This window comes from Canis lupus, chromosome 1 (assembly GCF_003254725.2).
Source record: "Canis lupus dingo isolate Sandy chromosome 1, ASM325472v2, whole genome shotgun sequence".
Lineage (NCBI taxonomy): Eukaryota > Metazoa > Chordata > Mammalia > Carnivora > Canidae > Canis > Canis lupus.
Window position 1 is genome coordinate 44,085,805 of NC_064243.1, and position 16,891 is coordinate 44,102,695.

Genomic DNA, 16,891 nt, shown 5'->3' on the forward strand with positions numbered 1-16,891 from the left:
GAGATTGCAGAAATAAGCCTATATGTATGAATTTTGATACTACAAGGTGATGATACAAGTCATTGGAGAAAGAATATGTTTAATGTCATCAGGCAATGAATATTCACTTACAATTAAGTTAGATGCTTATAATCATAAATAAAATGAACTAGTTATATTGCCCAAATTTGCAGGTAAGCTAATCTGCATTATTTCATGACATCCTCTAGGGTCTGTTAGCCACTTGGCACAGAGCAGACAAAGCAGGTAGATCATCTATGCTTGAGAACAATGCCATTGAAGTCAACAATTATAGATTCAAGATTTTCCCAATCGTAAATATTTACTTCTATTTTGAGATTCCTTCTCAAATTATAGTTCAAAAAGTAGAATCACTGGGAAATTTTCTAGGGACTAAATTAAGTAATAGAGATACAAAGACCAAGATCAGTCCTCACTTGATAGGCATGCTATGGAAGCCCTCCAGTCTCTCCTTTGCTTCCTATGTTCACTGCCACCCCAGCTACTACAAAAGTTTCCTAACTCTTCTGATTTTCTGTGTCCCCTTATATGCTTCTGCCTCACATTCTAGAGCTGACATAATTTTTCTAAAGCATAGAATCTTAGAGATTTGTCCAGCCTGACTGTTGCTGGCTTTTCATGACTTTAAAACAAATTGTGATTAATAATAATAATAATAATAATAAACCATAAATTATGTGACTACCTTGATTAGAAACAGTCATCCATTATCTACTGCAATAAACTAATGACTAGCCCAGTATTCAACATCATCCCCCAAATTTCTTTTTCATCCCTCTTTGTCGTGGCTCCCCTCTCTATGCACAGGTCCTCCCACTTAGATCACAAACTACTTAAATATGATCTTCCATATTTTGAGTTCCTACTTTCCTTTACATCCCTCGAGTACCTTCTCTCTCTCTGTGGCACTTACTTTACTCTGCTTTCTTTTTGTTAAATGAGTCTCATTCCTCCCACTCTCCCCATTAATATGTTAAAATTTTCTAGTCCAGAAGTTGTATTTTGTTCATCTGTGTCTTCCTGTTAGAGCAGAGTACATGAGTACATGTTAGGTACTCAAAAAAATAAGGCTAAATTGAATGGACTTCAGTATTCAACTTTTTTTTAAATGTTCTTTCTCCCTAAAGAAACATGCTGCTTAATTCCTACAGCAGCATCTAAATTAGCTAGCTAAAATAATACAGCATCCATCCTTTTGCAATCAGATTATGTACAACTTTTGGTAATATTTGCTAACCCGTAAAATCTGGCTCATTTATGTCACATTCTTAAGGTGTCATGCATATTTCCAGTAGGCTCATTTCTTCATAAACAATTCTTTTTATTCAACTTGATTCCCAGACTAGACTTGTACTTGATCATTTATCATACATCGAGTATAAGTCTTATTAGCATCCAGGACATTCACGATGTAAGTATCAGTAAAATCGTCTCCACTTTGTCAGCATGATGTAAATAGAGACATGCATGTGAGTCATTATGACATAGACATAAGTAATGTCCTAAAGGACATTACTAAAGGAGGCTAATAAAGGACATAAAGGACATGTCCTAAATGAGGCTAAATAACCTCTCACGGAAGAAGGAAATAATTCAGGGTAAAATTGAGTTGAGACTAACCCTATCACCTCTTTTCCCAGTATGTTTTGAGGAAAGACTCAGTGAAGAGTCTGGATAGCTCTGGAACTCCCAATGTGGAAAGGCAATGGGATGCAATTAACACCCTGCATTTTTTTTTATTAGCTCACACCACAGGGAAGAAACAAAAGGCTATTTCAATTCAGTATAAAATTCCAGCAACCACAATTTTAATTGCATAACTGCAAAACATTTCTTTCATTGTCGAAATAAAAAAGAAGGCTGTAATGCATGCTGCCTGCTTGTTTCAAGACTCAGTTATTAACCTTTAAGAATCTTTTCTAGGAGAAAAGCCTCTTTCTCCAGCAAATGCATCTTGAGACTGAGACTTAACCTAAAATCCTTACTCCTGTCTTGGACCATGTCGACACTTCATTCCCTGTCATAAAAGCATCCTGAACAGTATTTCAGACACAGGAATGTCAAGGCTTTTCTTTTTTAATTGGCAGCTAAAGAATAATTTTTAGCAGTCACAGAAATGAAAAGCTAGCTTATTCTCTAACACACAAACACATACATGTAAAAAAATGCATAATACGCAGTCTGATTACTCAACAGCAAATCATTACAAACACAAGAAAAGACCTGGTTGCTGTTTCCATAGCAATGACTTTATGTGGTTTAACTCTTCTGGGAATTTAACCAAATCCCCAGCAGCAGGAGAAAATCATCAGCAAAAATTTTGTGACATATGGCAACTGCCAACACATAACCAAGGGAAAAATACTTTTATTTTCTCTTCCTTTCTACTAAGAGGAACACCTTCATGTCAAGTTGTTTGAAGAAGCATAGAGATTTTGCTGGTCACGCTGCACTTAACTCAAAATTTTAAAATAGTAGGTTTCTTCTTCCTTAGATTAAAAGGGATGTTTGGTACCTAGCTAGCTCTGCAATTCATGCATCCCCAGAATGACGTTCGGACATGGACAGAGAGCTACATACATCTTTCCATGACTTGCAGCTTATTCATCCTCAAGGAAAAAAAAAATCAGTCTGCAGGGTCATCTCTCAGAAAAGAATGCAAATGGAATTTTACTGTTTTGCTTTTAAAGCCATCCTCATCCTGGGGTAGTATGTGTGTGTGTATGTGCACATGCACTTTTTAGTTCTACTTATGGCCCAATGACTAAAGAATTTTTCACAGGAAAATAATAGATGTGGTACTTTTTATTTGTGATTTTCTTTAGTTCAAGCAGCTCCATATCTGGAATGCTCTTCCAAGTATCAAGTTAAAGAACATGCAGTTCAAGTTACCTTAGTGCTCTCTTAGGTATATCTTTATAAGAACCAAGATTGTGGGGCGCCTGGGTGGCTCGGTCGGTTAAGCATCTGACCCTTGGTTTTGGCTAGGGTCATAATCTCAGGGTCAAGAGATTGAGCCCCACATCAGTCTCAGTGCTCAAAGCAGAGTCCTCCCTCTCCCTCCTTCTCTGCCCCTCCCCCAGCTCCTGCACTCACACAAGCTATTATGTGCTCTCTGTCTCTCGTTATAAAAATAAATAAATAAAATCTTTTTTTTTAAAGAATAAAGATTGTGATCGATATGTATATGCAGTTGATACCCAGTGAAAATGGTTGTCTCAGAATGAGGAAACACCTCCAATGACAAGGAATGCATTACTTTCCAAGAAACCCATTCAATTTTGAACCGTTTTCAACATTAAAAAGAAGTTTCTTATGCTGAGTCTAAAACTATCTCCTTTTTGCTTGTGCTTCTAGCCTCACCATCTGCATTAGTTTTGTACTTCTAAGGAGAAGGAGATTATGCCCAAAATTCCTTCTATGTGACAACACTTCTCAAACCTGAGGCCAGCTTACATCCTGTTTTCCAGCTGTTAGAGTCCACTGGTGACCTGCTGGATTCCTCACTGGTGCTGTTTCCACCCTCCTCCCTACCCTATCTCTTTACCTCTAGACATGTTATTCTGCCAATGACTTTTTTCACTCTACTTTTTTTTTTTTTTTAGAGATTTTTAAAAGATTTTATTTATTTATTTATTTGAGAGAGAGAGAGAGAGAGAGAGAGAGTACACAGCCAGGGGATATGCAGAGGGAGAGGGAGAAGCAGGCAGGCTCCCTGATGAGCAGGGAGCCTGACATTGGGCTCAATCCCTGGACCCCAGGATCATGACCTGAGCTGAAGGCAGACACTTAACTGACTGAGCCACCTAGGTGCCTTTCCACTTTTTTAAGTGTAAAGCAGATCATTGGCTTAAATTAGGGGTATTAAGCAAAAATGCCATCAGTTGCCAGACAGGTAACTCAACTGGGTGAAGCATCTTCAGGTAAGGCCACAGGGAGTGATGACAACTGTGGTGACTTATAGAATGAGTTCTCAACCTGAGCATTCAAATTGGCATATTTCAAAATACTGTACACACACACACACACACACACACACACACATACACAGGGACTATAGTCATGATCCTGGGCTTAAATTATCCTGAGACCAAATATTAAATTAACAGGGTATATCTAAAAATTTGAGAACTTAAACTTTCCCTGGTAAGGCTAGGAAAGATGGGAGAGCAGCCATTTGTGTCTTCAGGCCACTCTGGCAAGGTATCATGGGAATTTCACCAGTCAACCTTTTTCCACAATTACACTCAAAAAACGCAAACCGAACTCAGCATTCCCTCACTGCTGAGTATCTTATATTAGATAAGCTGGTTTTTACACCCAAGTAAACAAGGTACAGACCATCTGAAAGGATACATCATGACTGAAAACTAACAATAAAAAAAATCCATCTGCACAAACAATAAAGACCAATTATCACAGAGTATTAAGAAAGTTCATATTATTAGGGCACCTGAGGGGGCTCATTCGGTGAAGTGTCTGCCTTGGGCTCAGGTCATGATCCCAGGGTCCTGCTTCTCCTTCTGCCCCTCCTCCTGCTTGTGCGTGCACACTCTCTCTCAAAAATAAACTAATTAATTAATTAAATAAATTTACAAAAAAGAAAACACACCATTATTAATTTCTTTACTCCATTAAGTGTTTCCTTTGCTAAGACTTAAAATGTTTTGTTGTTGTTTTTTTTCAAAAACATAAACTGTGCTCTCCTTTGTGTTTAAAAGATCTAGAGCTGGGGCACCCTGGGTAGCTCAGCCGTTTAGCACCACTTTCAGCTCAGAGCATGATCCTGGAGATTTAGGATCAAGTCCCGCCTTGGGTTCTCTGCATGGAGCCTGCTTCTCCCTCTGCCTGTGCCTCTGCCTCTCTCTATCTCTCTCTGTATATATCTCATGAATAAATAAATAAAATATTTTTTTTTTAAAAAGATCTAGAGCTGCCTTCCAAAGTGCATGCAAGTTGTCTGTCTCCCTGTTAACCATGCTGGCACCTTCAGGAGCCAACTCAACTCACAAAGACCCAGACCTTTTCAGTGGTTATGGCCCAGGGCAAGTGGATGCTCTCTATTTGTTCAGAACCACAACGTATCAATCTACAAAACCCTGCTCTAATCACCACAAACTCCAGGGCATAGAACATAGGACCAAAGAGGAGTCAAGCTTTTCCTCAGATGGGCGGAAAATCACATGTCTCCTAGCTGTAAGCATGTGTCCAGTGACCCAGTGGGTAACTAACAGCCTTGAAGTTGGTGTCTTCCACATACAAACTCCTCTACAGAAGCAGCCCTGGTGCTTAGCTCCACCTGACAGTTTAATTATCAAATCATCATTCATGACTTTCAACATTCTTTTTACAAATTAGCCTTAAACTTCTATACCCACACATCAATATTCATTCTCCAGAAAGGAGTAGACAACTTCTTGGTTTACCTCTGTCTGCCATCTTTGATCCAGTGGGCTGGTCTGGGACAGCAAGATGGTCCAGGTTGCTACTCAGTGAAGAAGTATCATCACTAGACAAAGAGTTCAAAAATCCACTTTCTGATGTGGCAAAGCTATTCTCCAGAGCCCTGCAACTGTTTGCTTCAGCAGGGGCAGATGAGCGCACTGCCACAGCAAACATTATAGACTGTTCCTCATTGTCAGCAGCGGCCGAACTGTTGCCCATGTCGATCCAGGACTGTCTGTCTCTAGAGAAGGAGGCCAAACTGCTTTGTGTCTTTATCGTACTTTCCAAGGAAGAGCAAGAACATGATTTGGGTGAAGATGAAGGTGCCTGCTGGGCAGCCTGTTTCATAAATAAAACCAAAAAAGAACGAAATAAATCATGATTAAACCAGCATTCTCTACTTTCCATTTTTAACAAAGGTACTCTAGTGTTTCAGAAACAAATTATTAGTCACAAATTATTTGAAAAACCATTCACAAGTTTTGGATTCCTTTTTTTTTTTCATTTGTTTTACCAACTGTAATTCAGAACAAAAGCTTTTTGTTCTTGTATTTAACCCCTGCTTTTTTTTTTTTTTTCAAACAGCTGAAGACATCATATTTAGCTTTATATTTCAGTGATAGGGAAATAGCTGCATTGCCCTTGCATAAGACCTTAATTCTCATACTTCATATGAGGATTATTAGTACAATCTCTTTTTATTCTGTTTGAGTTAAATCTGCTATAAGGGGAAATTAAAATTCTTAAGCTTCCACGTTATTTATTTTGAAGATTCTTTTTTTTGTATATTCTTTTATGGAGTTTGATTTGCCAACATATAGTGTAACTACCGGTGCTCATCTAGTCAAGTGCCCCCCTCAGTCACCCCATTCCCCCTCCCCACCACCCCTTCCACTACCCCTTGTTCGTTTCCCAGAGTTAGGAGTCTCCCATGTTTTGTCACCCTCTCTGATTCTTCCCACTCATTTTCTCTCCTTTCCCCATGATCCCTTTCACTGTTTTTTATATTCCCTGTATGAGTGAAACCATATGATGATTGTCCTTCTCCGATTGAATTTGAAGATTCTTGAACAGATCACAGCAATGTTCATTATAAAACTGTTACAAAGACTTATAAAATACACTGAGAGAGAATTTCTCTGTTTGTATTCTGTATTTCCATTAGTTGCCAAAAGGAATGAGGTTAAGATTAAATTTAAATTTCATTCTATTTCTTATGGATCTATATGCCATGTTTAACTGACACACTGGGTGCTCTGTAATGTCTTATTAAAGAAGATAAAGAAACCTAAACTAGTCTAAAAAAAGAACCAGAAGAAAAATGTATAATATTTATATTCACATGACAAGAACTACAATGACATTGTCCAAAACCAACTTGTGTAACTGAAATTGTTAGTGGGATAAAGCCAAAGAATAAACTAGGATTTTCTCCCAAAACCTTCAGAACATTGCAACCAACTCAGCAATGGTTGATTTTGTTCCCATCCTGTGTGTTCCCAAGAATTTTGCAGGTTCTAAACTCAGAGTTCTAATAGGAAAAGCCAGTATTTACCCAATCTATGCTCAGTTTGCTGAATATTAGACATGCTTTATCAAATAATCAATAAATCCACTTTTTAGTAGCATGACGTTAAAATATCCAGTTAAGATACTGATTCATCACGTACACCTTATTAATAACATATTTGTACAGACATGAAAACTTTCATTCCAGAATGTGTCAATGAGTTTGTAAATCAGCTGTCTTAAATCACTCAGACCATTTAACAACTAAGAGCTTAATCTGCAATTCACTAAATAAAACCTTAGCTATCTAGAGGAGATAATACATACCCTTCCAAGCTGTCCAAATAAATGCCAAGACTTGCTTACTCACTAGAATGATCTGCAAAATAAATATTAGCAAAAATACCATTCCAATCTAAGTCCTGACACGTTCCCCCATTGTGAGCTATTTTAGTAAAACTTGGCTTTGGTGGGGCCAGCTTCCTTTTCTGAAAAGAGACCAAGTGCAAGCTTTTCCTGTTGCTCCTGCTATTACTGTAATTTGATTAGCAAAATGGGCTATTTGAGCAAAAGCCTGTGTACATAGCTGCTTCAACACTTTCCATGAACCTTTCTGGACCTCAAAGCTCTGCTTATGGGCCAAGGAAAGACATGTTTATAGAACACCAGAAATTTCTGTTAAGTATATTCCTTTGGGAGTACTACTCAAACATAAATGTTTTCAATCCATTGCTCTACTTTTGTACCATGTAATATTCATAAATGTGATTTTTAAAATTTATTTATTTGACACGGAGAGAGAGAGAGAGCGTACGCACAAGCACAAGCACAGGGAGCAGCAGGCAGAGGGAGAGAGAGAAGCAGGCTCCCTGCTGAAAAGGGAGCCCAACGTGGGGCTTGATCCCAGCTCCCTGAGATCATGACCTGAGAGGAAGACAGACGCTCAACCAACTGAGCCTCCTAGATGTCCCTATAAATTGATTTTTAAATGGAAAAAAAGAAGAGTGAGCAAGAAAAAACAAGGAAAAAGTAGAGAGATGGAAAGAGAACATGAAAAAAAAAAAAGATGTGTATTAGAAGAGATATTAACAAAATAAGAATCAAAGTGATCCTGGAGTGTCATCACAGAGGGCTCAATATGCAAATGTGCCTTAGAGATACTGTGGTGCTAAATCACAGGTGATTATTTCTACCATCTGTAGCTACCAATAGCCACAGTTAAACAGAGAACACTTAACTCAGTGCCTTATATGAACCATCCAGGTAATATACTCACAACATTTCTCACTGCAAATCAAATGACAGTCCTCCTCACTCTATCCCAGTGGATTAACACAAACCCGTCCTTTATCTCAGTTCAAGGACTGGCTCCTCCAGGAAGCCCTCAGTGGGCTCAGAGCCTGGTGGGTGCCTCTATCTGGTGCTCCCAGGCTTACTTCTATCATACTTGAGAGAAGTCATTTTATTTGTCAATGAATACTATAATTGCTGATTGACTCATTCATCTTTTTTGGTGAGCTACTTGAGAACAGGCTGTGTTTAAGTATTATTTTTACACATCTATTTTTACATCTATACCTGACCTACAGTTGATAATAAATTAATATCAGTACAAAATGGTCTAAAAGAAAAATAGCCCAGAGTAGTTTAGTCTCTTATGAAGGAGCACCCTGAAATTCTCTGTAGAATTTCTACAAATGATTTATCCTAATCCCAGGACCTGGCGGTGACAGTCACTGATTGTAATGCAAATACTCCCACAAAATGTTCTCATGATCTCCAACAAAATTATTATTTTACCTATTAAAGGTAAGTAATTGCATGGTGGTTCATTTCAGAACATTTGTGTTTTAAACATTTTACTTTTTGATGAGAAAATTTAAAGACATTTTAAAAATCTAAGTTTTAATGAGACTATATGATTAAATTAAAAATCAATATTGCTTTCCCATTTCCTCACAAATTTGCATGTCATCCTTGTTCAGGGGCCACACTAATCTTCTCTGTATCAGTCCAATTTTTTTTAAGATTTTTATTTATTTATTCATAGATACAGAGAGAGAGAGAGAGAGAGAGAGAGAGAGAGGCAGAAACACAGGCAGAGGGAGAAGCAGGCTCCATGCAGGGAGCCCAACACGGGATTGGATCCTGATGTCCGGGATCACACCCTGGACTGAAGGCGGCGCTAAACCCCTGAGCCACTTGGGCTGCCCTCAACCCAATTTTTGTATATGTGCAGCCAAAGTGAGTATGCTTTTTGCCATTTAATGTATATTTTTTAATTCAAATTCCAGTTACTTAACACACAGTATAATATTAGTTTCAGGTATAGAATTCAGTGATTCAACATTTACATAAGACATTTTTTATTGATCAAAGAAGCTCAGTTCAAATGTTGATTAGCTCTAAAATTTTTTTCTTTGACTTGTTTAAAAACATAAATTTGACATAGGGAAAAACAGTTTAAGACAGCCACCAACAGTCTGTCATTAGGAAGAAGTGAGTCAGCATATAGATTTTAAGCATATTTGTTTTTTAAAAGAAGAAAATACAGGAATAACTTAAGACTAAACATAATAAAACCAAATGAGGAAAAAAAAAAGGAACGTGTATGGCTTTTCTTTTATGGGCCACATTAATAAAAACAAATTAGTCAATTGCTGCCAAACCCCAAGAAATATTGTTTGTATTTCTACAGTATGCTAGTAGTAGCATTCTCTAAAAACCCAAAAATCTTGTAGAGCACACACCCCCATCTGACCCTGGCCTCCTGTATAATCATGGAGGACCTGCTCCTCACCCTAATCCCCAGTATCCTAGTAAGCTTGAAGAAACCACTTTACTGCTAAATCCTATTCCTTAACTTCCTCCTGCCACCATTACCCGCCCCCTCCTTACCTTATCTTCTCAGTTTCTCTCATATCCTGATCCACCCACTGGGTGGTCTACATTCCAACCAAGTTCAAAATCTGCCCATTCCTTTTTTCAGTTATGCCCTGACCTGCATCACCACCACCTCTCACACTAGATCCCTGCAACCCTCCCTCTGATTTATTTGCTTCTATCGTACCCCCCACCTCCCAGGACAGTGGGGACCTCTCCCGCACAGTAGCCTGAGTGGCTCTTTTAAGATGGAAACTGATCACATCGCATCACTCCTCTGCTCCAAACTCCCAAAGGCTCCCTTAAGTAACTCAAAACATCAAAGTCTTTAACAGGCCCTGGGGCCCTACATGGTATGGCCACTGCGACCTTGCAACCTCATTTCTGCTGTTCTCATTTTGACTCACTCTGCTTCAGCCACTGACCTCCTTAACTCTGCCACCTACACACCAAGGATATCTTAGCTCTAACTGTTCCCTTTGCATAGAACTCCCCAAACATCCACTTGGCTCTCACACCACCTTTCAAGAGTTTTGCTCAGACCTCAGCTTTCACTCAGGCCTATCCTGGCTACTCTGTTTGCAGCTACGACCCGACTTCCAGAAATCCTGTTTCTCCATAGTCACCATGCTTTACTTCCACTGCATAGTACATCATTTACTTAGTACATTGATTGTTTCTTACCAGACTCCCTCAACTCAGTTTGACTTCATGAAGAAATAGATCATTGCTTTTTATTTATTTATTTATTCATATGTCCCAAATATTTGGAACAGTTGCTCTCAACAAAATTTGTTAAATGAATGAGTAAGCGCATAAACATAGATCAAGTTACTAGACTATGCTTTTTAATGATTAAACTTAGAAAAAAATATGTGTAACAGATTTTTAATGATGATTAAGCTCTTAAATCACTTTGTAACATCACTGAATAGGAAATATGAAGGAAGTCAGTTCCTTTTTTGCTCTTTTGTTGGTTTCAAGGAATTGTGGATTTCAAGGAATCATGGATACTGATTTCTACAGAGAAACTTCCAAAGTGAAATCTACCAGGTCCCAACTGTCTTGAGCTTTTTTAGCAAGTCTGTCAAAAGGTCCCCATTTCTAATTTCTCTTTGAATAAATGGATGTCCTTTCCTATCCATCCTGTGAAGTCTTCTCAAGAAGCAGCAGGATAAACAGAAACCTCTTGTTCACTCAGAGAAGATCCTGAAGTGTTCTTTATTCTCTTGTTGAATGTGGTCCCACCCGTTAGAAGCAGAGGTCCAACTGATCTTGTGCTGAGGTCTTAACCATTTGCAGCAATTAGAAAGACTGGACATTAAATTACATTTTTAATTCAAGATTCTGACTTTGGGGAGATGATTTTCCAGCATTGTATTAGTCTATAATTTTGAGTCATCATTCCAAAATGAAAGTTCATTACCCAAAATATCTTTTCAAAGCAAGAACTTAGAGAAAAAATGTTTCCACCTAGGCATATATAGCTCAGTCCTAGATAGCCTATCGTGGATTAAGCCAACACAATAAGCTGATTCATCCTCTGGATAAAAGTTACCATGAGTTTTTGAATTTTTGTATTTGAATAGAAAGCTTAAATGTTATTTTAACCAAGTGTCTTGCATGTCTATTTTTCAGAAACAAGAGGAAACAAAAACAAAATCTGCCTGGAAAATATGTGAGCCTGAGGAACATATTCTGTTTCTAAGGAAAATAAAATCTAACTGTTCAACATTTACCTATTTCTGATATATTTCTTCAGAAAAAAATGTTAGGAGCACCTGAGTGTCTGAGTCATTTAAATGTCTTCGGCTCAGGTCATGACCTCAGGGCCCTGGGATGGAGCCCCACATCCAGCTCCCACTCAGTGGGAGTCTGCTCCTCCCTCTGCCTCTGTCCCCCCTCGTACTCTCTCTCACATAAATAAATAAAATCCTTTTTAAAAGAGGAAAAAATGTTAACCTTGGTGGTCTTCCAGAAAATGCTCAACTTAGAACCTTAAGAAATAACATTTGATCAATGACTCAGAAAATTCTAGAGAATCCTCCCACTTCAATGACCCAACTTATTGGTCCCATATGCCTCTCTTCATTTATTTGTTTTGTAACAAGCATTTCCTGAGCTTCTACTGTAACATCAGGTAAAACTGTTATTGTATGATGCAATTGAGCCTTGATCCCTCATCTAAGAAGATAATTTGGTTGCTTTTAGTCTTTTTTTTTTTTAAGATTTTATTTATTCATGAGAGAGAGAGAGAGTCAGAGACATAGGCAGAAGGAGAAGCAGGCTCCATACAGGGAGCCCTGATGTGGGACTCGATCCCAGGACTCTAGGATCATGCCCTGGGCTGAAGGCAGACGTTCAACCACCAAGCCACCCAGGGTCCCTGCTTACAGTTTCAAGTAGAGTTCTAGATCTCTAACAATGCTCTTAGTAATCTGTGATACCAGTTGCCACTATAAAACTAAAAACTGCAGTATTTTAGAAACTAAAATAAATCATATAAGAATCATGAAGGGGTGGCAGACAGTAGGAGGGAGAGAGAATTTCAGGAAGAGAAAGATGAAGAACCAACCAAATCATTGTGTTACAGGTTAAAAAAAGGAGAAACAGGGGCATCTGGGTGGCTCAGTCGGTTAAGCATTTGCCTTTGGCGCAGGTCATGATCCCAGGGTCCTGGATGGGGAGCCCTGTGTCAGGCTCCCAGCTTATCGGGAAATCTACTTCTCCCTCTCCCTCTGACCCTCTCCCTCACTCATTCTCTCTCTCTCTCTCTGTCAAATAAATAAAATATTTTTTAAAAATTAGGACATACAGAGAAAAGAGAAAAGACAGAGGTAGACAGAGACAAAAAGAGAGGGAGGAGAGAGAGACAGAAAGAGAGAAACTAAACAAAATATATACTTCTCTATTAAACTAACTGGGCACATCTATTTAGTCCTTTTTAAATTCAGAAACTGATTTTAAAAGAGGAGAAAGACTACATTAAGGGCAAGTTATGAATATACTAAGATAGGACATATTATAAGTCTAATTCAAAAATTAGTCTGAATTTTACCATATTCAAAGTTTAGTTTTTATTTATATCTTAATTTAATAGGCTAGTCCTTCTGAATAGGAATTTTGATAAACATACTCAGTCAACAAATATTTATTTCTGGTCTTGGTTGCTAGCCAAATAAACTAGAAAAGGGACCGCAATTCTCCCCTCAGAGCAGGTGACAATAGTAGAGGTCATCATTTAAATGCTATTTAATATCCTAAATCCAGAAACTGGCAAAACAAATAAAGATGAAAACGTCATCACACAAAATAGAAAACTCTGGCAGAAGAGGTCCAGTAGGTGAAGGAGCTGCTGTAACCTATCAGAACCTATAGTCACTTGGGCCCTCGGATGGGCAAGTGCCATAGTGGGGTGGAAAGAGCCTATATGACAGAGTGAGACACAGCAGGGTATGTCCATCTCAGGTGCCCCATTCACTGCATGTGTAGCCAGGCCATTCTATCTGTCTGAACTTTAGTTTCCTAATCATGAAATAAGGATAGCCACATATACCTCCTCATGACCCAGCAATAGGAGACAACTTTTAAAATCAGATACAAAGACATAACCACAGCAGAAGAAATGGATAAATCTGCCACATTGAAATCCAAAACAACTATCTATAAAAAGAGATCATGAAACAGTCTAAAAAAGTAAAAGTCATGAAGCAGAAAAGGAGATGTGCCTTCCTTCTGACAAAGAGCTAACATATAGGATAATAAAGATACTTTACAAAAACAAAATAATACCAGTAAGAGAGCTAAAAATGTGCTAAAGACTAAACAGACAGTAAACAAAACAGAAAATCCAAGTGACCAATAAATATGAAGAGATGCTTGGCCTCATTAGTAATAAGTGAAATGCAGACTAAATAATACTACTTTTCAGGGTTATGGGGGTGGTTAAATGGTTATATACTTAAAGCACCTACATAAGTCCTGGCACATGGTAGGTAGAAGAACCATAAATAAACTTCCCCCAAAGATCCTTGCTTTATTCCTTTTAAGGGCCATCACTCTAATGCCAACGAGCATCTAAATACAAAGCAAGATGTCAAGTCTTAACATCCATTAATAACCTGAATTTACATTGGATGCTTCTAAAGCTGAGAATTAAACTTGGACTTCTCTCTAGAGAATACACAGAACACTTATTTCATGTACAGATTGAATCCACTAACCCTACTTCTGGCTTCCTGATACCCTTCGGACTCTAATTTTCTCTTCATCTATTGCGTTCATCCCCTTTGTGTTCATTTTACATTGTTGTAATGCACATGCCCAGGACAGGCACTTTCAATTCTTTCCGAAGACCATTAGGGTATAAACACTATAAAATAAATCTTTGAAAGCACTGGCTTACCACCCAGAAGCCCTCTGCATTACCCTAAGTCCTGTCAGCCTGATACATCTGTGGGTCCCATGCAAATGCACTGAGTTTGTCACACCAGGGGGTTGCTACGGAGAAAAGTGAAAAATCTGAAAATTATACTTGCTCCTTGGAAGGTACATCAATTTAGCCTGTTCTAAAAACTGATTGATCAAAGTAGATTCTATGCCACTGGAAGGAATGAGATCCATGCACTTGATCATGACCAATAGAAAAATGAGGTCAGTACGTACCAAAGGAGAGAAAGTCTCTGCAGAGTAAGGAGGGGGTGGTGTCTCCACAGCTATTTCAGGGTCCTCCTGTTCACTCTCACTATAACATTCTATACAAAAATGAAAATGTTTAATGTTTCAACACTGTCATCACTTATTCCATAATGCATGAGCAGAGGTTTTGCTCCATCTGGCTATTATAATTCCAATCCGTTTCAGAAAGGACTCATCTACTGAGCTACCTGGTACAAGGCAATTACATAAGAGGGAAAAAAATGAATAGCCATATTAGAATTTCTGCCCTCATGAGAGTGTAATACATAGGAAGAGGACTAGCCATGGCTCACGGAAAATAAAATAATTCCTCAAAAGAGGTTAAGAGTCATACACTAAGCTTCAATTCAATAGTGATTAATTTTGATCATAGGAGCTATCAGGAGCTGAAAATGGCTGGATAAGTAAACCATCAACAGTGCACACAGAGTAATGGGAGTACCAGGTTAAGGGTATAGGTTGAGCCAACTATATAAAGTCCCCTAAGGGACGTGGTAAAAAAATAAAATAAATAAAACTGAGGCTTTAGCACAGAAGGCCTTAAATACCAGGATAAAGAGAAGATCTTTGTGTCGTGATTTTTTTTCCTCACAATCTATAAACGCACTTCAAATATACAATGGTTATTTATGTTGTGGCAAAGAAGACCAAGGAAATGGTAAGGACACTGATTTCACACTCTTCCATTGTAGTTCTTTATTGTTTGAAATCAAGTTGCCACTTTTCCATTTCTCAACTTCAGCTTTTATAATTTTTGCTATCCAAAGATATAACTCCCCACCTTCCAATTTCCAAGATTTATGTGATCTGAGCACTTCAAAAATTGTATCAACTCTGTGACTCTGGCACTTAAATCCTCCATCCTCTCAATATTCAGGAGTAATTGCATCATTAAGAAGATTTCAACTCCTGTGGCTTTTGAACCAAAAGAGTTACGGACTGAGCTAAAAATATGGCCTGTGTCCCAATCTGACATTCAGTTTCCTAGCACAAACTTAGAGTAATTAGCCTCAGCATACACCTGGTGGAAATATTAAAATATCAGAGAGGAAATAGTGGGATGAAAGTTATCTGTCTAGATCATGACGAGATCATGTCTCTGAGTAAGAACTGAGTGAGTGGGGCAATAAAACATTTGTACTGGCAGTTGTTTGAGATGTCAGTGAAGCCTACAGCTGCTAATGTGTGGGTGAAGTGTAAAAAGCATTCTTAGCCAGCATGGGAAGCTATTCCATGTTGGTGAGTCTGTGTGAATTTGTCTGCTTCTACATATTTTCAGATAATTTCAAATGCCAAACTATGTTTCATTAGGACAAGACTATGCATAGAACTTGACATTGTATTTTCATCCTATCTCATCTTAAGATTACTAAATTTTCAGAAATTGAAAATAGAACATACCTTCATCCTTTGTAGCAGATTCATGATGGATTACAGCTAATCCAAGCTTGTTTAACCACCTAAAATTCAAATAGAAAATAAATGCTTAGCCAAAGAGATTGGTCATCTCCTATCTACCTTCCCCCCCATACCCCTATACCCTGAAGGAAGGTCTTGTGCCAGTCTTTACAACGCAATTGTCATAATTCTATAGTTGGTCTAAACATTTCCAGAAACAGCATAACTTTGTGGTATTGAAATCTAAAACCACTTGTTTGACAATACTTTGTTTACATGGGATATTCTTTGTAAGACAAGAAGTAAGGCTGTCCATTATCCAGTTGGCTAAGGTGGGCAACTATATATTCTAAATATCTGAACAAATATATCTTTTGCAACTGTGCATTTGAAATTTTTAGCAACCATCAAAACCTGTATCCTTGAATTTAGTAACCTGACTATTAAAGTACCATCTTTATAATTCTTAAAATGTAATTTTATTTCACAAAAAATAAAGAAAGGATGTCCATTTTTAAGCCAGATTTTTATATTAATCAATAAAAGATATGGCCAGAGTTTGACAGGTATTCCTAAGCTGCGGAAATGTTTAATTTCTTGAAGAATTTTATGTTAGGTAAAAATTTACAATGTCCTATCGTCTTAACAATTTACCATTTTATTGGCAATAATTTGCAACTAAACATCAGTAATAAAAATAGAACTAGACAAACTTGAAGGAACTCAAACTTGGCTCATGACCTCAGGCCATTGGAGTTCCTTTTCAAGGGATTAGTCAGGAACATACTTTATTACACAAATTCATGAAAGACAGAATGTGTCTACATCATATGTTCTTAGCTATATAACTTTCTATTTAAAGGGAAAATATTATTTTGGGGTGGTAATAATCTGATTTATTTCCTACCTCTTTCCAGTTTTCTATATTTTTAAAAAG

The 16,891-nt window shown here is 37.9% G+C and overlaps 1 protein-coding gene and 1 non-coding gene across 2 annotated transcripts in view; both read right to left on the minus strand.

The window, feature by feature from the left end:
- Positions 1–16,891, minus strand: part of IPCEF1 (interaction protein for cytohesin exchange factors 1) — a 119,566-nt gene that overhangs the window by 27,965 nt on the left and 74,710 nt on the right. The window contains exons 9-11 of the mRNA XM_049114575.1: positions 15,958–16,016; positions 14,524–14,612; positions 5,448–5,805 (exon numbers count right to left, since the gene is read on the minus strand). Of these exons, the coding sequence (XP_048970532.1) occupies positions 5,448–5,805; positions 14,524–14,612; positions 15,958–16,016 (506 nt within the window). The remainder of the gene's footprint in view (positions 1–5,447; positions 5,806–14,523; positions 14,613–15,957; positions 16,017–16,891) is intronic.
- LOC112645705 (U6 spliceosomal RNA) lies at positions 8,905–9,011 on the minus strand. Its single transcript, XR_003127205.3, has one exon. It is a non-coding gene; the product is annotated as a U6 spliceosomal RNA (small nuclear RNA).